The following is a 22,025-nucleotide window of genomic DNA, read 5'->3' as shown; positions in this document are numbered from 1 at the left end:
GTAACAAAATTAAAAATACCATCTTTAAGAAAAAAATTATTCACTGCACTTTTATTATGGATATATTAGTACTTTTTCTAGAAATGGTGTCATGTTCATAATGCATCACCAGATATGAGGGATCTAAACATTTTGCTGAAATGTGGCATTAAAACAATACACTCCCCACACCCAAGGAAAGCAATTCTAAAACTTTCTGGTTTATCAGTTAAGTGAACACTTACAGAATACAGAATTCTCAAATTTGTTTCATATATGTGCTCAGAGTCTGTAAGACAGTGATCTGGATCCACAAGCTTGATGAACTCTTTAAAATATTCAGTGATGACAAAACTAAGTTCCAATGATAGCCCACACATGTGGATAATCACTATCTTTAAGTAGCATATCAAAATTGAATGTTTAGTTCTAGCATGCCATTAATGACAACCGAACAGATTAGTGGCTCATGTTGAAAAATGGGTACTTCTTATAAGGATATATGAACCCCTTTAATATTAGTAGTGAATAAAATAGGCATGCACACTAGTTTATAATTATTCAACACACCTGATAATTTGAATGAATGAATATATCTAATGTAAGCAATTTTAAAAGAAGAATAGTTATTTTTAAAGATAACACTAGTAAAATGTACAAAATCTAGGATTTTTCAAGAAGTCACGTTTTTGGATCTTGATTCATTAGCCTGGTTCATTCTTCCCACTGATAATTTATGGATACACATAAACCAAAGTTATGGCAAAGAGCATTCAAGAAGAATTAGATGCTTAAGAAGAAGTGTATGAGTACATTTTCATAATACTCACAATTAAATTAAGAAGGCTGCTGTGGCCTAAAAGTTATGAGAAAATCACTAAACAAACCACAAAATTGTGAACATGGGGGAAATCAAGAAAGAATGAGCAAAAAAACAAAACAAAACAAAACAAAACAAAAACGATCAGACCTCAGTGGTCATTTAGAAAACAAAAGTAAATTTTTCCTTTCCTGTTAAGAGTTCATCAATCACACATCAAATTGGAAAGTGGCAATTTTCATATCCTTGACTACCTTTTCTCTTAAACTGCAATTTGAAACTTCCCCTTTCTTTTGCTACATCAACTGATGATTCCCCCTAACGAAATGAATAATGATGAGGGTGTCTTCAATTTGACAGCAATCTATTTGCGTTGGCACATTAAAATAAAATCCATTTAGTTTCTATAGTAATGGATGGAAGTACTAGATAGTTATCAATGAAAATAAATGTATGGTGATGGCAATTATTGGAGGATTAATAAAAGTAGATAAAATGCACCTTAACAGACGAAATAGTAAGTTAGGGAAATAGCCTCTGGCAGGAATCTGAAGACAGGAGTTTTAAAGAGTGACAACCAATTAGAATGAAGAAGTTCTATACCCTTTTAAACAGAGATAAACATACATAATGAAAGGAATAAGATTAGATATTTAAACACTCTCTAGTACTTTAATGATAACATGTTATATAGAAGTATTGTCTCACTCTATAGCAGCTTTGACAAACTTTTGGTAAAAATGAATTGTCCCAAAATTTCCTTAAAATACATGGCTGTTGTGTAATTTCAAAACAACAGGCATGAAAACTTTAGTATGATTATACTTTGTATAATTTAATTTTCTAAACTAGAGGAAAATAGAAAATAAACAAGCTGCCCATATTTGAACTTGAGAAACATGTAGTTATTTCTAGACAGCTTTACCAGCAGTGCTAGGGAAATGAACATACCTCCAGTTGCTTACTGGCTTCTTCATTTCTCAGTATGAGAGACAGCTTAGTGCGCAGACTTCGAAAGTGCATGTCAATCAACATGTGTGCTCGCTTTGAGGTGACTTCATTGATGGACTGAGTGATTTAAAGTTAACAACACTGTTACCAAAGCAAATGCCCCAAATGGAATAAACCAAACTCTACCATTCAAAAACACTCACCAAAATGACCAGCTGATAATTTTCTGGATCATATGTTACAGAGAAGGCACCAACTGCCTTCTTAAAATCCTTATGTGCTGATTCTTTGGCACACCTAGAAATAAAAAAAAATATTCATCATTAACATAATAATCACCAATCTCTAGCACAAATATATACAGATAGAATTACACTAAGAATCAAAGATTTATACTAAATTTCTTTTATTATAAAATGCTTGATTTACAAGTTACGTTCTTTTATATACATCTTTGAAATAGTCAAAGCAAACACTTGATAAAATAAAAGGTAAAAAAGCAGCTAATTAAAAAATTTTTAAATGTTTTTTGAGAATTTTATACATGGCACTGTATCTATATCACCTCCATCTCCTGAGTCTCCCTAGCTAATTTTAAAACATTTACTTACTCATGTGTTTCTGTATGTGCACATGCATGATGTGTGTGAGCATATATATGATATGTCTGAGCACATGTGGTCCATGGCATGCATGTGGAGGTAAAGTGACAACTTATTAGTTGGTTCTCTACTTCCACTATGTGAAACCCAGGGATCAAACTCAGGTTGTCAGGTGTGGCAGCAAGTATACCTACAGAGTCATCTCATGAGCCCTAGATTTTCATCCCCTCACCCCTTTTGAGATATGGTCTTATCAAGTTATCCTAGGTTAGCCTTAAATTCAATTATGTAACTGAAGCTGGCCCTTACCTCATAAGTGTTGAGATTACAAGCATGTACCACCACACCTGGTGAAACAGCTATGCTTTTAAGGAATAGCTGTTAGGGTTAGATTGCTGAAGAAGGCACATTTAGGGAAATCACTGTCTTCTGTATAATTCCTGATTTTGTTTACAAATAAGCCAGTATTTTTCATGGGCCAAACTGAAACTTATGGAGATTAGCTACAGGGTGTTGTGGAATATTATTTTAGGATGTGCTGCATTCTTTTATGTTGCATTTGTTTAACTCCGTGAAGCTGTGTTATTTTGCCTGTCTAAAACACTTGATTGTTTTAATAAAGAGCTGAACAGCCAATAGCATGGCAGGAAAAAGGATAAGCAGGGTTGGCAGGCAAAGAGAATAAATAGAAGAAGAAATCTGGGAGGAGAAGATAGGGGAACCAGAGAAAAAGGAGAAGAGGATGCAGGGGGCCAGCCACCCAGCCAAACATGGAATAAGAAGTAAAGAAAAGATACACAGAAACAGAGAAAGGTAAAGCCCAGAGGCAAAAGGTAGATGGGATAATTTAAGTTATGAAAAGCTGGCTAAAACACCAGGCCAAGCTCCAGGAGTCCAGTCGAAGAGAGAGAAGAGGGATTCTATGAGTAAGGGCATCAAGATCATGATGGGGAAACCTACAAGAGACAACCAAATCAAACTAGTGGGAACTCATGAACTTTAGACAAACAGCTGTGGAGCCTGCATGGGACTGGACTAGGCCCTCTGCATATGGGAGACAGTTTTGTAGCTTGATCTGCTTAAGGGGCGCCTTGGGAGTAGGATCAAGATCCATCCCTGGTGCATGGGTGGGCTTTTTGGAGCCCAATAACTATAATGGGACACCTTGCACAGCCTTGAGGCAGGGGGAGGGGCTTGGATCTGCCTCTACTAAATGTGCCTGGCTCTTCTGACTCTCCATGGGAGGCCTTACCTTCTTGTAGGAGGGAGTGCGGGTGGGTTGATGAGGGGGAAAGCTGGAGGGGCAGGAGGAGGGAGATCTTTGATTGTTATATAAAATGAATAAAACATTTAAAAAAATAAATAAAAGCTGGCTAGAAACAAGCCAAGCTAAGGCTGGGCAATTATAAGAAAGAATAAGTCTCCGTGTATATTTACTTGAGAGCTGGGAGGTGGGTCCCCCAAAGAGTAAGGAGTAAAAAACAACCAACTACAACAGGGTATCTGAATGTCTCTTGCTCTTTTTTCTTTTAAAGAAAAGTAGCTAAGTATGTTGAAAGAGAGCAGGAAATATATAACAATGACTTGCATATATCATTTCTAGAATTAAAAAGAGGATTTCTATGTATTCTGAACAATAATATGACATTTGTCTATGGTGAAAGTCCACATCAGACTTACTGTACCTTTAGAAAAAAATCAATCTCTTATCTGAAGTGTTTAACATCAGTCTAAATAAAAGATTATAGACAGGACTTTTCCAAGCCTCTTGGGCTTCAATTTAGTATGTATTTTTCTGAAAATATTTTATCTAATAGGGAAAACATCAAGAGAAAACTTTGTAGTCTTAAATTTTGATAGAATTATCATTTTGTCATTTTCAAAATCTTAAAAGATTATGAAAAAGTTGGTTTAGAGAACTTGATGTATATTATACACTTTAGCCATATATAAGGTAAGCTTAAACAAATACAAGACTTGCTTGATTATACAACTAGGAAAAAACACTTTTTTCCTTTTGTACTGCAACCACACTACTTTTGACGAAGTTCACTGAATTTAAAATTAACACTCCGAATTACTAACTTGAATGCATACACATGTACACATTTGTATACATGTACATTTTTAAAAATATATACTCTTGCATGTTCCCAACATTTTTCATATAGCATGTTTTGTATATCAACTTACATTTGTCGTAAATCTTCTGGCACCTCCAGTTTGATCTTATGGAAAGTATCTTTTGTAGCAGGTTTGTTGGGATTAACAGATCGCAGACGCTCAATTGTGACAATTTCATTATATGTAGCATCACATGCTGCATATTCTATCACATAAAACTGAGAGAAATAAACAAAGTCATTCTTAGCTATATTTTTAAAAGAACAGAAAAATATAATACCTTTTCTTATTTTTTTGAAACAGGTACTCATAATAGCCCAGGCTAACCTAGTACTTACTATGCAGCCAAGGATGACCTTGAACCCCCGTTCCTCCTGACTTAGCTACTTGAGTGCTAGGATTAAGGGCACGGATCACCATGACCAGCTCCTATTATCATTTTGAAATAGAAATTCTCAGAGGAGGGGGAACTTTAGTCAATGGAAACACATAGTATCTAGTAAACCTATAATAAAGACATTTTCATAAAATGACTTAAAATCAGGTAGTAAATAAAAATAGATATCCAAATAAAAATGTAGTACCTGGGTTTAGAAAACATAAATAGTATGAACAAATATGCATTTTCCTACCTCACCCTTTATCATCCTCACTTTAGCTAACCACCAACAGCAAGGCTCTTTTTCATTTGCTCTGGAATAAACCTACACAAAAATTACAAAACAGAATATGTATGATTAACATAATTCAGAACCAGCATACATCAGACACTGAGGAAATCTCACTTATCTTGAAATCATATACCACATGTCTTCAACCAAACTGTACCTATATACTAACCTAGACAAAGATATGTAATTGGAAGCAACCTGAGAACTCACTGTTAAAAGCACTTTGCTTACCTCTTTGCTCTATGTTAGTAATACTTAGTACTTCAATATGGACACTTGAGAAAAGCTGACATCCATAATACAGATTTTTTCTGTAGGTACTTAATGAGCTACAAAATTGTATCTGAAATCATTTAAACATCATTTTGTTTTATTCAATGAGTAGAACTAATCCAAAGTTACAGATACAACTACCTGTTCACTAAGTTCACTTTTCACTCAGCCCACTAGGGTCCTGGCCTCTATCTTTCTTGAAGGATACTCTGCTTTTCCAACTCCTTTTCTCCATAAAAAGGACAGATCTATGCTGGCAATCTTCTGAATACCATTTTTCTGGCTCTCACACACAATTATAATAATTATCTCTTGCGAAACCACTCCAAAGTTCAGTTGCAATGTGTAGCATGGAATCTTTTGTGAAGACACTAGCATATAAGTGTTAATAGAACTTAAGTGTCGTGACATGCTGTGCCATCTCACTAGCTCCTCAAATAAGTTTTATGAGGCATCTCATTGTACCTTACACATCATGCAACTAAGTAAAAACAAAACAAAACAAAATGGTTTTCTTTACTCCTCCAAAACCTTTACGTAGAAACATACAAAATAAATAAATAAAAAACAAAAAAATAAACAAACTGACCCTTGCTTTTACACAGCCTGCAGCCCACAGGGACGCTGACAGAAGAGGGTTTTTGAAAAAGAACAAATACATTTATTTACTTGGTGATGTAAGTGTATGGGTGCACATGTGGAGGTCAGAGGACAACCCTCAGGTGCCTATTTTCTTCTACCATGTAAGTTCTGGGGATCTAACTCAGATCATCAGCCTTGGTGGCAAGTACCCTTATCTGCTGAGCCATATCAGCAGCCTAAAGACCTGTAGGTTTAGATAACATCTTTATAACTAAGATCTCTTGCAAAGCCAAGCCCAGGAGACACTAAGTACATTTTTAGGCAAATAAATGTTATTCTATTTTCTCATTTAAATTGTAGAGAGAACATAAGTTTGGACATTCAGAGACCTTCTCCAACTAGACTCTGAAATCATACTGCTGCCCCTGCATTATCTTCCATTTCGTTTTCTCTTCCTTCATTTGATTTTTTACTTGTTATGACATTAGCTATTCCAGCTAGAATGTAATCTTATAAAAGGCAGGAGACTGCCCTGTTTTGATGTGCCTCTGACATCCAGAGCAGAAAAGTAGCATTTAAGGACCTAACTTCATTTTGATTATTTCTAACAAGTACCTATTTATTTGCTTTCTTCATACTACAAATACAAATGAAATTGCAAAAAAAAAAAAAAATGTCATTATGCTAAGTCCTGCAGAAGAAAAAAAAAAACTGCTCAAAATGAGGCCTGTGAAACAGGAGGCAAGAGACCACAAAAACTGTAAGAGTGTAAGTACAAAGTATAATACAAAACCAATTTTCAATGAGTAGAGAATCACAAATTCAATGATTTTGATCAAGTCTCAACAGCACCTTTTATTCTAAGAGCTCAATGGTAGATAAACAGGTAGTTCACAGTATGCCCCATAAAAGGACATTTGGGCTATAAATGTGATCTAAAAGATACAGGTTTGAAAAGTATATATCAGAAAGATTCACCACTACCAAAATAAATTTTAGGTTACTAATCTATTAAATAGACTTTTGTTTATTTGTTTTTTGAGACAGGGTCTCTTTCTGTAAGTTGGCTGTCATAGAACTCACTCACTAACTCACTCACTATATAGACCTGGTGGGCCTCGAACTCATAGGAGTCCATCTGCCTCTGTCTCCTGAGTGCTGGTATTAAAGGCATGTGCCACCACACCTGGCTCTAGAATTATTTCTTAAATTTGTTTTTGGAGGTAAGGATCACAAGTACATAGAAATGGCCTCTAACTTGCTATATATCTGACAACAAACTATGAACTCCTGATCCTCCAGCCTCTACCTCCTAAGTGCTAGTACTATAGGCATGAATCACCATCATGCCTTGTTAGAATTATTACTTTCCTTTGTAAAACTATTATTACAAATTTATTTTGTTTAAAAAGTGGACAGTAACAAGTGAAACAAGTATTACCTAAACAAAGATTTAGAGATGGAGGCAAGAGTATACTAATGAGTAAAGGAATTTGGGACAGTGACAAGATAATCTCTGAGACTGTTGCTGAAATAGTCCAATATAAGCACCATATAACATTTCAAATTATTAATTAAAAGGGATACTCAAAAGAATATGCCCATTTCAATTCTAACACTCAAGGTAATTTAAAGCAAGGTATTCTAAAAGCCCAAGCAAATTAAATAAACATATGCCTTTAATCTTTAGTTATTTCATGGCTGGGGGAACTCACCTCAACTTCATCACTTTCATTTATATCTTTATTATAACCTACAGGTGGTGGGAATCTCACATCATGGAATGGAATCTGTCTGTCCGGCTGCCAGCTGCAAATAAACAAAAGTATCAGCATTTGACATGCTTCTGGTATTTAATGGAAACAGTGACCATGCTGCAATCAACTTTGGTTAAATGTGACTCTTTCTTGTTTTAAAGAAGCAAATGCCTTCAAAGGGCCAGTTTTTGCTGAGTGGTGCATAATAGCATTGTACAGACATTTTAAGAAAGTCTACATGCAGCATAGCAGCCTGTGCTTCCATACAGAATTTCTCTAAACAGCAGATCAAAACTATTATTCAAAAGGATTTTCATCTAATAATTTCAACTCTAAGACTTTTAAAATCTAAGTCCACAATAGGAATTCCTTTGATGCTTAAATTAGTATTGGTAATTGTTAGTAATATCATCAACACAGTTCTACTTGCAAAATAATTACAACCACATTCCATAACCACAGAAGCTGTCCTCTACTTCCCAAGCAAAATGGCAGTCAGCATATTAGCAATTCTCAACTCACTTTTCCCCCTTTAAATTTTAGATCCCACGAGGTGGTCTATTCTTGCCATGGGTAGCTGGATGCTGATCGGTATGATGTATAAACATGGACGGGTTTGGTGGGGGGGGGGTGTCTCCTAAACCACAGAAACCCAATGGAGACAGCCTACAGGAGTTCAATTAAATTGTCTACATTTCTTAATCTAAAATAATACTGAATAGTTTTAAGATACCAATACATTTTTTGCTTTTACTTGCAAAGACAGAAAATACTAAGCAACAAATTTTATAAAGACACTGGATAATTCAATCACTAGAGCAGTCACTTTTTTTCATATGAAAACACCAAGATCTGTTCTGTGTAAAACACCTATTTTTTTTTTAGATTAATTGAAAACTGTCTGTGCTTATTTATATGCCTGTATGTCGGTGCATATGTATGCACAAAGGCCAGAAGAGAGTATCAGATCCCCCGGAACTAGAGTTTCAGGTGCTAGGAACTGAATTCCAGTCCTCTGTAAGAGCAGCGAACATCCTTAACTGCTGAGTAACCTTTCAGACTCATTAAATGCCTATATTTTGATACAAGACATTTTAGTAAAACACTATTGAGGAATACTAATTTGTCTTTTTTTTTTCCTTTCTGTTTATAAAAAAGAACTATTATATAAGAGGACAAATAAGTCAGAATTTGTGGAAATCTGTTAAATGATGTGCTGTGGGATAAAGCTCTTGTATACTGGTTTAATAAAACACTGACTGGCAAGTAGCCAGGCAGGAAGTATAGGCAGGGTGAGCAGACTACAAGAATTCTGGGAAGAGGAAGGGCAGAGTCAGGAGTCACCAGCCAGACACAGAGGAAGCAAGATGTCAAGGCAGAACTGAGAAAAGGTACCAAGCCACGTTGCTAAATATAGATAAGAATTATGGGTTAATTTAATTGTAAGAGCTAGTCAGTAGTAAGCCTGAGCTAATGACCAAGCAGTTATAATTAATATTAAGTTTCTGAGTGATTATTTCATAAGTGGGCCATGGGACTATGGAAGTCTGGCAGGTCTCGAGAAAACATACAACTACAATGATGAAATTACTCTTCTCTGTGACTTATGAATATATCAGAAAAAATTTAATTAAAACAGAACATCCTTTTTATACCTTGATAACTAGTGACTTTTAACATGTTACAAATTGATTGGTAAATTTCACCTGCAAGGCATAGAATGCAAAATACAAATTTCTTGGTTCCAAAGAAGTGATAATGACTTTAATTCTTTACATACACAGAGATTCAAATCTACTGTTCAAAGGCATTAAATATGGAAGGTTAAAAACTAAGCAACCTAAACAAGATATTCTTCCTCTCTTCCTCAATGAAAGGATCCTACTCTATAAAATACTGAATGTGTTTTCTTTCATATATTCTTGATGAATCTTTTTCTTCCTTCACCCCCTTTTTTAGATGGAAAGCCAAAAAAAGAAACACATGAAGAAAAATAAGGAGTCTGCTTAATAGTTTATGGTCCACAGGACAAAATAAGAGTAGTAAATCAAAATGCTCATTTTGGAAAACAGTGTTTCACTAGTGAAGAAAATAAGCAGATAAAAGTATAATCACAATGAGGCTGGAAGTATGACTTAGCTGTTAAGAGTGCTTGTTGAAGACCTGAGTTGATTCTCAGCACCCTTGTTGGGCAACTTATAACCATCTCTAACTCCAGTTCCAGAGGGGATATGATACTTCTAGCCTCCATCAACATCTGCACTCATACTGAACACACTCACACATAGATATACATACATGCACAAAATTAAAGATAAAAATAATAGTTTAATTACTAAAAGATTATTCCCCAAATTATCAATGATTCCTTCAGTAGAGGTATGATATTATAGTTGTCTATTGTGTAATGATGGATACTTAAGAAAGTAAAAAGGCAATTATGGAAGTTTTGTCTTTAGGCATTCTGAGAAAGGTATTCTATTATTTAAACTTGTATTGTAGACTAGCATTTTTATTAGTCTAGAGCACGGAACATGGTTTATTACTCAATCCTTTCATCTATGTCCTTCTAAACATGTCCTATTCCTTGTTAAAAGTATCTGTGCTTACAGTCTAATTTCAGATTTTTCTAGACAGTGAATTGCAGGTCTGGTCTTAATACTTTAGAAGCAAGGCATTTGTGTTTACTGCTCAGTATCTCTGTGTCACAGACTGCATTTTGGGAGATTTCCTAAGATATAATTTATAAACCACATAATTCACCAATTTAAATGTACAATTCAACAGTTTATAGTATGTTCTCAGATAAATACAATTATTGTTAGTGAATTGTAGAACATTTTTATCACCACAATAGAAAGTCTTTACTTTAGTTACAGCCTCTCTCCCACCTCCTAATAAGTTCTAAGCAATCACTATACTACTTTATTATCTACAGATTTTCAGCCTGCTTTGGATGTACTTAATTATCATGGTATGGAAGAGCTAAATGTTACTCTCTAGTTAGCAAAATCCTAGCATCAGCACCAAATATATATTTACTTTAGTGTCTCAACTGATTACTACTAAAAAAAAGACCTTTATTAGCACTCAAATTTAGTGAATAGATTTTTTTCCAATAAAATGATAGCATCTATACTCTTCTAGTATTGTTTTATGATCTAGAAACAGAAAGCAATAAAGATTACCTGTCATTATTATGAAAAATAAAAATAACCTAATGTAGAAACATAATTTCTGGCAAAACAAACTATATAATTAAAAAATACTGTAAAACTTCAACCATTTTTTGTTGTAAATATCCACAAATTCCTACATTTTCAACTTTCAATAAAATTACCAATACTCCAGCTATTTAAATTCTCAGCTAATAGTAGAGAAGAATGTGCCTTTTTTTCACAATCAAATGAACATAAGGAAGAATAAACATTATACATTAAGGAGCTCTGAAGTCATTTGGAGGGCCTTCCATTGATTTAATACTGAGTTCTTTAGAAACTTGTTTGGTAATAGGAAAAACACTCAAATCAGACTTCATTTTTAAGAAAATGAGAAAAAAAATGAATGGGTATAAAATATTCAAAGTCTTCAACATTATGATTATATAGTGAGAAACTTACTTGTTTTCAAATGCAACTGTTATAGAATCTTCATGAACATCTTTTACAAATGCCTGGAAGAAAAATACAACAAATTAACTAAAGTTTAAGCTTGGAGACCATTTAAGTTAAATTTTAGAGATATTTAAGAATAAAATGAGTCCCAGGTGGTGGTGGCACATGTCTTTAATTCCAGTACTCAGGAAGCAGAGGCAGGCGGATCTCTGATTTCTGAGTTCCAGGCCAGCCTGGTCTACAGAGCAAGTTTCAGGACAGCCAGAGCTACACAGAGAAACTCTGTCTTGAAAAGCAAAAAAAAAACAAAAAAAACAAAACAAAAACAAACAAAAAAACCACACAAAACAAAACAAAAAATTGGAATAAAATAGATCTTTGATTGAAAAATCAGTTTCTGGTATTCACTTATTCACCATAACTATTTTGCCAGATACTATATATTAGGTTTTAGGAATATAGATAGTTACAACACTAAATAAGAAAAACTGCCTTAGAGTTTAGCATCTTAAAGAGATAGCTACACTGGCCATTACAACTCAGTGTTGAGTATGAAGTTAGAGGTACATTTAAGGCTATATTTTTAAAAATTAAGAAACTTGTTCTAGAATCACTTGCCTAGTAGTAAAGATAAGCTTTAACTTCTCCATAAGTGCTCTATTGTCATTTTCCCCTTTTCACTTATCTATCTTCTATTTGCTTTTTAGGTTTCAAATCAGACTGAAAGTACAACTAAGTTAAATTTAGTATATGGACTATTATCTTGGAAATACTTAGAATGTGCTCAATGAACATCTATTAAGTGGACTGGTGCCTAAGATATTCCTCTCCAAGTCTGGGTAAAAGATCTCTTTGTTGGCAGTGCTGTTACTTTGATAAGGGAGTTATACTACAAAGGTGAGGTTTCTACTGACCCTTAAGTATAAGGAAGAATTAGTCAAAGACAGTGGAGAATGGAGAAGCAAGAATGAAATTGTACATAACGAAAAGCAGCTTGAGACTGGAAATAAGTTATCAATAAGAAAGCTGAGACAATGAATAGGATTTTTAACCCATGACGTATATGTATGAGGGTAGGATAGATATCTACAAGGCAAGCAATAAATGTTCATTTGAGAAGACAGCAGCACCAGGGAACCCTGCTCACATTGGGTGACAGACAAAGTTAATTCCCCAGGATTCATTTCACCAATATGGCCTTGGCGGCACACCTTGGTGATTCACCTGCTTTTATGGAAATTTCAACCCAAACTGCAAAAGAAATATTAGAAGCCAAGCAAGCAATATGTATATGAGGGATAAAATCCCTATGGGGAGCCCCTGAATAATATGAAGCCAAAGATACAATGGAGACCCCAGACAGTTGGAAATTAAAGGAACAGGGAATGAGTCCAAAAGCTGCAGGAAACAAGCACAACAATATATAAGGACACACACACACACACACACACACACGTACTTACATACATAGATATATTATATATGTAGATGAATTTCTAAAATGGTCTTATTAAATAAAAAACACGGAGCCAGATATAGGGGTGAAAGCCTGAGAGAGAGATCAGGGAAATAGGGAAAGCCACAGCTAACCTTATCTCACCAACATGGCAGCTTCCAAATGCGAGTTACTTCCTGTCTACCCATGCCTATATGCCTTGCTGTTCTACCATCTGATTTGTTTTCTCTGTCCAGCTACATCACTTCTTCTTCCTGCCCAGCTCTGTCACTTCCTGTCTGTCTGTACAGACCTCCAGACCTCCATGGTTAACTAGTGTTGGATTTTTTTTTTTTTTTTTTTTTTTTTGGTTTTTCGAGACAGGGTTTCTCTGTGTAGCTTTGCGCCTTTCCTGGAACTCACTTGGTAGCCCAGGCTGGCCTTGATAGTGATGGAATTTAAGGCATGGTGCCACCATACCTGGCTCTGTTTCCAGTGTGGTCTTGAACTCACAAAGATCCAGACAGATTCCTGCCTGCCAAGTGATAGGATTAAAGGTGTGTGCTACCATTGCCTGACTTCTTAGTTTACTTATAATGGCTGTTCCTATTCCTCTGATCTCCAGGCAAGCTTTATTCATTAAAGCACAAATAAAATATCACCATATATACCCAAATAGTTACAGGTTTAACTGATGAGGAACCCAAATTTTCTTCCCACCCATCTGATCTTGCTTATTTCCCAGATTTATTTAAATTACTAAAATTTCTATAGAACATTTTAACAACTCTAGTTCAATACTACTCATCATACTTTAGAATATACCCTGTTTCATAAGCAAGCATGCTTTTAGTATGCTAAGAGATTGTTTGTCCTATTTAACAACAAAGGCGTCTGATTTTGAATTAAAAGTTGTGTAAATTGTTCACTCAGGTTCTTGGTTTTATATACTACAGAATAAAATTATGGAGAAGGGGAAGGATACCCATTTCATGCCCAGGCGTCCTTTGTCCTCATATAATAGCTAATACCAAGTTAATAATATTATTTCTGGGGGAGATCATTAGATTCCAAACTAAAACCAAGACTTCCATTATCTTTCGTTTACTAAGGAAAGGTAATTGCTTCCTCATCCTTGTTGAAAGTTGTATGATGTTTGTTTGTACACCTTGGCAACAGCACAACAACACTAGTTCTTTACAGGGCATTATATACAGAAAATGTTAAACTCTTTAGACAACAAACTGAACTTTGGTACAGCTGGGTGAAGAATTGCCCTTTGCAAAGCAAAGTCTTTGCCTAAAACTGTGCTGTATGTGGCAACCAGAAATAATCTGTGGCTATTTACATTAAAACTGATTACAATTAAATTGAGTCAACCATTCACTTGCCACATTTTGAGTGTTCAAGAGCTATGGATAGCTCAGTGGCTATTGTAGCAAATTCTACTTATTTAATACATTTACAAGTGTTAAAAGTTTTCAAACCAACCATAAAAGCACTCTTTAAAAGTCAGCCTTCGTCTTACGACTATATGACTGTATTCTTTTTTCTCCTTACTTGCCTAAGTTATTATCCAGTTTAATCATATGCATTCAGTACATTTGCCCATTTCCTAAAAATGAAGCATTCTCTCAAAGGAGAGCTGTAAATGGTATAACTAAAAGGAGAGAAAGGAAAAAAGGAAAAAAAAGAAATGTTTTCACAGTCCTTGAATGTAATTCCAGATGAAGTGTCAGAAATAGTTTGAGTAATCATCATATCCCAACAGGGCCACTGCCTCTGAGTTAATGAGGCTTATATATGTATGGATATTGGCGTGATTGTTTCAAAATCAGTCATTTTTAGTCACTGTTTGTATATTAACTGAATATAGAAGGCATGTAATACCTTCTGGTTGCTGCATTACTAAGTAGATAAAGGAATCTCACCAGTGAACTCTGGCCTGCACACATACTTAGGACAATACATCCTGTCAGTTTTAAAGTCTTTTTATCAAACCTTCCCTCCACAGGTTTCATATATTCCATATATTTCATATAATGTGTTTTCATTATACTTCTTAAAACGATGCTTTTTATCTCTGCCTCTCAACTCATTTACTAGGTTCCTCTAGAGAGCTATCAACTCACCTACCAACTTGGATAACTTCATTTTGCTATGATTCTTTGCTATCATGCTAAGTTGGTGTTTGTAAAAACTGCAGGCTGATAAGATTTCTGTGATATATTCAAGGGAAGATTGGATGAATGCCCAAAGAGTGCTTCACTGCATCTGACAGTTAGGGCTATTACTGGGATCAGAGAACTTAAGAGGTTGAGTTTTGTTGTGAATTAAACACAGGCTCAAAATCTTGGTTGGCTCTATCATATAATGGCTGCAGGATCTGGGAATCTGAGATTCCTCATTTTTAAAGTAAGGACACAGAGTAGCCTCTTAAAGTTGTAATGAAATTATTCACATATGTAATTTTCATAAAAGATAAAAAACATAAATGCCTTTGTACTTCAGAATGCTAAATTCTCCACCTGTACTTGGAAAAAAAAAAAGGCTTTAATGGGTCTATCAAACCAGAAGCTCTTATGGGCATGACTAAAGATTGATGTTCTCCACAGGATGTCAGGCACTTAATAGTGCTAATGTTTTCCTTAGGAGAGATGAGATTTAGCCACTCATAATTATGATAGGATCCACTGACTGCTATTTGGAAAAAGTAAACTAAAGTCATAAAGGTCAAATAGAGGCTTAAAGATAAGATAGAAAAAGAAAGGGATATTTCCACAAAGTTACTAAATACTATATGGCTACTTTGACTCTGGGAAGAGAAAAAAATGACAAAAGACTTTAGGGTTTGGAGAAAAAAGTGATTAAAAAAAAAGCAGTGACCAAACACACTAAGGTTGTTCACCAGGGGAAAAACAAAGTTTAAGTCATCATAGCCCGAACTATCTAATTCAAACACTGCTTTATTAAACTGAAGCACAAAAGACAGAAAGTTCAGTGCTATTTGGGTAAACTTTTATTCTCCCTGACTCCTTCAATACATCTTAGGTTTTAAGATGTGTGAAGAAGTCATACTAGGGGTTAGAAAAATGGCTCCATGAAGAGCACTGGCTGCTCTTCCAGAGGATTCTGGTTCAATTCCCAGCACCTACCAAAACACCCATACATATAAAATAAAGTAACTTAAAAAGATAACAAACTATCTTAAAAACAGGGAAGAACTGGTCACAAGAGGTCATTTTACAAGCTGTAGTACTCTAACCACCACTTAAATGTTACATTATCAGTAGAGACCTATAACAGAATGTGTAACACAGAGAAAGCTTAATAGTATTTTAAAATATCCCTCCTAGAGATGGTACAGGGGCATATAAAACATATGATTCAAACTCAAGCCTTCATATATACATTGAGTTTTTATTCCCTCCCTTTACATGTAGGCACTAGCAATGTAAAGGAATGAACAATAAAGCTTAACAACAGTTCTTCCACAAATTCTAAGGAAAATATGATTCACTCTGACCAAAGACAACCTAAGCACAAAGAAAACAGTATCCACTGACTTGTTTTCCTGAAGTTTATTTGCTGTTCATATAAGTTACATACTTTTCAAGTTTAGTGAGTTCCTTGAGTAAGAAAAAAAAAAAAAACAAATGTCACAGCAGGGTCAAAGACTTGTAACTTCATCTTTCCTTAATAAGAATTTATAGGAAAAAGTTCATGATATCTCAAACTAGAAGGGTTAATAAAAAAGAAAACTGATATATAAACTGGAGATTTATGACATCTTAGTGTCCACAGTTAAAATTCATTGTAGAACAATTGTAGTTATGAGATGTTAAGGCAATGTCCTAATAACAACTATGAGCAAAGATAATGAAATTGAAAAGTGGCCAGGAAATAGAATACATTTAACTTCTTCAAGCTATATTTCATCATTTCATTGTCAAAAGTCTGATTTCAAATCCCAGATCCAAAACTTTCAGCACCCTGACAAGCATTAGTAATTATTTATCTCATCTCCCTATATATCTACATCCTAATGTAAATGAGAACAGTGGGAGAAAGTTAAGTAATGGAGGCAAAGCAGTGCTTAGGACTCCACACCTGGTAACTATTACCATAACCATGATCACAATCATCTCCTAGAGTGGGCCAGAATCTGAACTCCCAAGTACTACACTGTTAGATTTTGCACGTAATTAAAATGTTGAGGTTATCAGAATATGTGAGTATGGAAATGGAAAATGCATATTTCCAAGGTGGGGTGATGGTTTCACAAAGACACTAAACCTTAAAAAGGTATGTAGATGTGGGAGGATAAACTGTGGTAATTTATATCATTCATTTTTTTCAACATTCAAATTAACATCCATACTCAAAGTTTGCTGGCTTTCAGAGCAAACCATGAATGTGAGTTTATTTGCATTTATGCAGGCTTATAAATTTCTAAAGCTTGTGAAACTTCATTTGTGATATAACATTGATTGCTACCAGTCAATGTATCTAAAAATGACATGCTGGGCACTAATGACTTCAAGAAAACCTTTTTTTTTAAAGATAGGTTCTCACTATGTATCCCTGGCTGGCATGGAACTTAAGAGATCCCTGAGTCTCTGCCTCCTAGGTGCTGGGATTACAGGTGTGAGCCCCCATGCTTGGCATTAAAAACATCTTGACTGTACTGTACATTGTATATTAATTAACTACTACCTATGGTAACAATACTCTGTTAATGGGAGTCTTTTCTCAGATGCCAAGCTTAAAACTAAGATACTTAAGTATAATATAGCAATATATTTATGAATTTGCATAATTACACATAATATTGAATTAGATATTAGCCATTATAATTTGAAATAAAAAGTTTTGTATCGGGCTAGAGAGATGACTCAGCAGTTAAGAGGACTGGCTGCTCTTGTAGAGGAGCTGGGTTCAATTCCCAGGACCCACATGGCAGCTACAAACGTCTGTAACTCCAGATCCAGGGGATCTGACACCTTCACACCAATGCACATAAAACAAAGTTAAATAAATTATTTAAAAAAATTTGTATCATGTCTCCCACATGATTTACTAATTTTCAGACTAGAATACTAAACCTAGAAATCTTTGTATATAGAGTTCTTCCATATCTGAATGGCACCTATTCTACATCTAAAGTGAAGTTAATTCATTATCATTCTCAGCACACCAAAACTGTAATACACAAAAAAATTACATAGGGGCAGGTGCTCCTAGAATAAAGATATATTGCAATGTATTGCAACATTATTGGTTTAAGCAATGCTTTGTAAAGATCATATGAGATACAAATCAAAGTGTCTTCATATTTTAAATAACATGCCTGAAGGGCTCAAAAACTGGTACATGTCACCAACTTTTTCTAGGTTAAAGAAATACCAAAGCTTAAAGTAGAGGCTCTGGTGATTACTAAATCTAACTTTCAACTTTAAAAAATAAACACCAAAAAAAGGGCCTGGTCTTGAGATGGCTCAGCAGGTAAATGCTTGCAGACCTGAGTTCTATCCCCAGTAGCCACATGGTGGAGAGACAACCAACCTCTCTAAGTTTCCCTCTGACCTCTGCAACTGTGACACGGGATACACACAGGCACCCACCCAACCAAACACAGTCACAAATAAATCTAAAAGTTTAAAAAATTAAACACCAAAAGAAAAACATTGAACTGGTTGGCCCTTAGTACGTCAGAAGTATGATTTGTGAATTTCAGATCTTGGCTGTAGTGATCTTTCAAAGAATCAAATCATTCCCAGCATATGTTCTACAAAGTTATTCTGCAAACTTAATGGGCTCAGGGTATGTGCAACTATCCTTCAAAATACAGTAGCTCTGGTAAGCAAACCAAAGAATGAATTCAATTACACTGAATTTGATTTGTTTGGCTTTAAAATTTTATTTCTATCAATTTCATGAACAAAGTTCCCAATTTTTCTATAATGGGCTTTATTTCTCATCTTTGTCATCTATTTCACTAGAAAGCAACTTAGTATGCCCACTTTACTTTTTCTGGTCACAGTCAACAGTCTAAGTGATGTAAAATTTAAACCTATTTCAGTACAGTCAATATTCTTCCCTTAATATAGACCAGTTGAAATGATTTTTTAAAAAACAAGTTTAAACACAATAGCAATTCATCAACATATATTTTTTCAAAGTATTATATTTCCCCTCAAAGAATAAAAGGATAATCCATAATCCATTCCTTTTTGTTCACCTTCAAATTAAGATGTCGCTGAAAAACAAAATCAAGAAAAAAATAAGGGGATTAATAGCAAAAACAGAGTACTTAAAAAAATATTCCAGTCAGTTTGTAAGCAAAATTACTGGAGCCAATAAATCCTTCAAGAGTAGGATGGGCTACTTGTCCTCGATGGCAAGCCAACTTCATTAAAAGCCACTAACAGTGGACTCAACTCTAAGCTGGTATTAGAGATGAACAAAAATACTACTTAACTATTATCCCTTGCTCATCTGTGTCTCAGTGCCCCAACTCTAGCAACTAAAACCGTCACTCTAGAATCTAGAAATCTAATGCAAACTAACCAAAACTAACTGGAACAATTTTTTATTATAGCAAATTGAAAATAAATGCCCTGGTAAAATTAATTACATAAATGCTGTGTGTGTTATTTATGTCTCCTTCTACACTACAACAAAAGGGTATTTTCTTGCTATAAATCAGTATTTTACAAGTGTACCTCGTTCATGAAATTTACCTCTAATGTCTCCATAAACTTGATAAAAGCATAACTTATTAAAGTCACTTTCCTGAGTCTAGCCAAGTATGTCCCATTTGAAATGTCAGTTATTCCACAATAAACTTAAAACTGTTGGATAATGGTAATAGCTATTTTCCATGCTTCCTTCCATTACTAAAATATTCTAGTGAGGTAGGGCCTTACAGAGGTTATAAACACTCAAGAAAGGAAAATTTACAATATTGCTAGATCTACATTTATGCAGTATCAACAATCGCACCACAGCTACATATAAATATTTTAAGGTTCCTTCCAAAGCATACGATGTTATCTGATATTCAATGGTATAAAAACTCTCAGTAATTCCATTAATGCCTATTTAAAACCCCAACTATATAGTCCCCTACAACATCGCAAAAGTCAAAGCGAACATACTCGTTTCTGCACTTCAGAGAACAGAACAAATACTCCAGTCATGGTAAAATTCACTAGCAATCATAAGTCCCAGTTAATATCCCTAAGTTCTATCGCATATATTCTGGTCCTTGAGAACTTAAACACAGAGAAAATTTTTAAATGAGCAGACTTGTTAATATTTTTAAAGCAGAGACATGGGTATCCCTGAATTTCTCCCACTTAGAAAGAGGTTAGGAGGCTGTGGATATTCCCTTTGGCCAGAATCTTTAATGGCTCTCTCGGTTGTCATGGTCTTCCAGAAACTTTTAAGTCTAAAAACCTCCTTCGAAATTCACAAAGAGAGGCCACTAAAAATCAGTTGCCATTGTGATTCCGGGCTGACTACTACTTCTTCCTCGCTCAGAACTGGGGAGCTCTCCAAAGTCTGGATTGTGGACCAAAACCCAGGAGCCCAAGACTCCCAACGGCCGCCCAGGCGAGGCAGGAGACAGCCAGGCTAAGGCGGCCCGGCTCCTCACCGCTTCCCGCGTGTCAGGCCCGGAACCCACTGAGAGAGGATTATTTGGGAAAGCAGGGATAAGCCACTGCCACCTCACGCGGCACCGGTCCTAGGGCCGAATACCCTGGCCTCGAATTCCTGATTCGCTGAGTTCAGTCGGTGAATGGCCCTCAGCTCCCCGCGCTCCTTCGCGTGCCGCTGAGCAGGCGCCGGGCCTGAGGCGGGAGTCGGAGCGCGGAGGATAGCTACAGGCCCCGAGTCCGCCGCTTCCCTCACAACCCACTGCCCGCCGCGCCCACCGGGCCTGCCGCACCCGCGGGGCCTGCCCGCCGCCGCACGGGACACAAGGGAGGGAAGAAGGCCGAGGACCAGGCCTGTCCGGTAGCCGATTACCTTGTAGAAAGCGCCATTGGAGCCCCGCACTTCCACCACCAGCTCCTCCATCTTCTCGGTCCTCGCGCCGGGAGCCCGCCTACGAGAGGTGGGCTGCAGGCGCTCGAGGCCCAGCCGCTGCCGCCGCCGCCGCGTTACCGCTCGCCCCCCGGCAGCGGCGCCGCCGTCACTGCCACCGCCCGCGCTCGCCGTCCGTTGGCTTCACAGCCCGCCCTCTCAGGCGCGGCCCCTCACCGGAAGTGAAACCGAAACGCTGCCTAGCGCCTGACTGACTGAGGCCGAGGGCTCTGCCGGCGCCTCGTGTAAACAGTCAAACCACGTCACGTGTCCCGCGACGCCCCGCCCCACAGTGGGCTCGGCCCCCTCCGCTCCGCCCTTGCCTCCCGGACGCCGAGAACGCGCATGCGCCCTTCTGGGAACCTGCCCAGGGTAACAGGGCAGATTTTATGGCGCGCTTGGTGGAAGGCGGGAAAGCACAGAGGGTGGTGATAGGTCGCGCTGCCTTTGGTCAGCTGGCTGGGAATAGAGACGTTTTCTGTAGAGGATGAAGCGAGGACGTGGAAACAGGCATGCAGAAAATGGGGTCTGAGAGGGCTGGAGGGGCTTTGGGTAGACTTTTCTCCACAACAGCTTTGACCGGATTGATCTGGAGGTCGGAGCGGGAGTGGCGTTCAAGAAAAGCGATAAATTCCATTGCAGAACACTTTGATCTTTGATCTAGACCAGTGGTAACCACATTGACCCTGACTTCTGGGACCCGTACAAACAGAAAGCAAAGTAAACCGCTATACTACCAAGCGATTTGAGGAAGTATTGTACATCCCGTATTTTTTTGAGGGACAATGTCGTAGTCAGGACTTCAAGAAATGTTATCTTTTTCTCAGTGCTGGACCACACACTTGACTTTCACACTTTTACTTGGTATTCGAAATAAAAGAGAGAATGTGTTAAACACTTCTAATTTCCTTAAGGTTTGCTTCTACCTCTTCTATGTGTGCTCTGTACCAAAGGTAAAGCAATCCTGGAACCTACATTTTTGTGCCCTTTCCATGCATCTCTCTTCCTTTGCCTTCTATTACCAGAACCAAGCCTAACTTGTTTTTCTTCTGGCCTCTGTACTGGACTTGTATCCAGCCTGACCCATGTTCCCTTAATCTAGAAGGCTTGCATCCAACTGAGAAGT

The 22,025-nt window shown here is 36.6% G+C and overlaps 1 protein-coding gene across 8 annotated transcripts in view; it reads right to left on the bottom strand.

The window, feature by feature from the left end:
• The window catches only part of Fmr1 (fragile X messenger ribonucleoprotein 1), a 40,509-nt gene extending 19,374 nt beyond the window's left edge, over positions 1 to 21,135 (bottom strand). For 4 of the 8 annotated variants that reach the window (XM_059250126.1, XM_059250128.1, XM_059250129.1 and 1 more), the window contains exons 1-7: positions 20,843 to 21,133; positions 11,380 to 11,432; positions 7,718 to 7,811; positions 5,109 to 5,180; positions 4,546 to 4,694; positions 1,954 to 2,047; positions 1,751 to 1,867 (exon numbers count right to left, since the gene is read on the bottom strand). In XM_059250126.1, the coding sequence (XP_059106109.1) occupies positions 1,751 to 1,867; positions 1,954 to 2,047; positions 4,546 to 4,694; positions 5,109 to 5,180; positions 7,718 to 7,811; positions 11,380 to 11,432; positions 20,843 to 20,893 (630 nt within the window). In that variant the 5' untranslated portion in view covers positions 20,894 to 21,133. Of the gene's footprint in view, positions 1 to 1,750; positions 1,868 to 1,953; positions 2,048 to 4,545; positions 4,695 to 5,108; positions 5,181 to 7,717; positions 7,812 to 11,379; positions 11,433 to 20,842 lie in introns of all 8 variants that reach the window. The other 4 variants (XM_059250125.1, XM_059250127.1, XM_059250133.1 and 1 more) reach the window with 2 other exon arrangements.
• Positions 21,136 to 22,025: the final 890 nt, after the last annotated feature.

This window comes from Peromyscus eremicus, chromosome X, assembly GCF_949786415.1.
Source record: "Peromyscus eremicus chromosome X, PerEre_H2_v1, whole genome shotgun sequence".
Classification (NCBI taxonomy): domain Eukaryota; kingdom Metazoa; phylum Chordata; class Mammalia; order Rodentia; family Cricetidae; genus Peromyscus; species Peromyscus eremicus.
The sequence above is the reverse complement of the archived record's forward strand: the minus strand, read 5'-3'. Positions and strand labels throughout refer to the sequence as shown.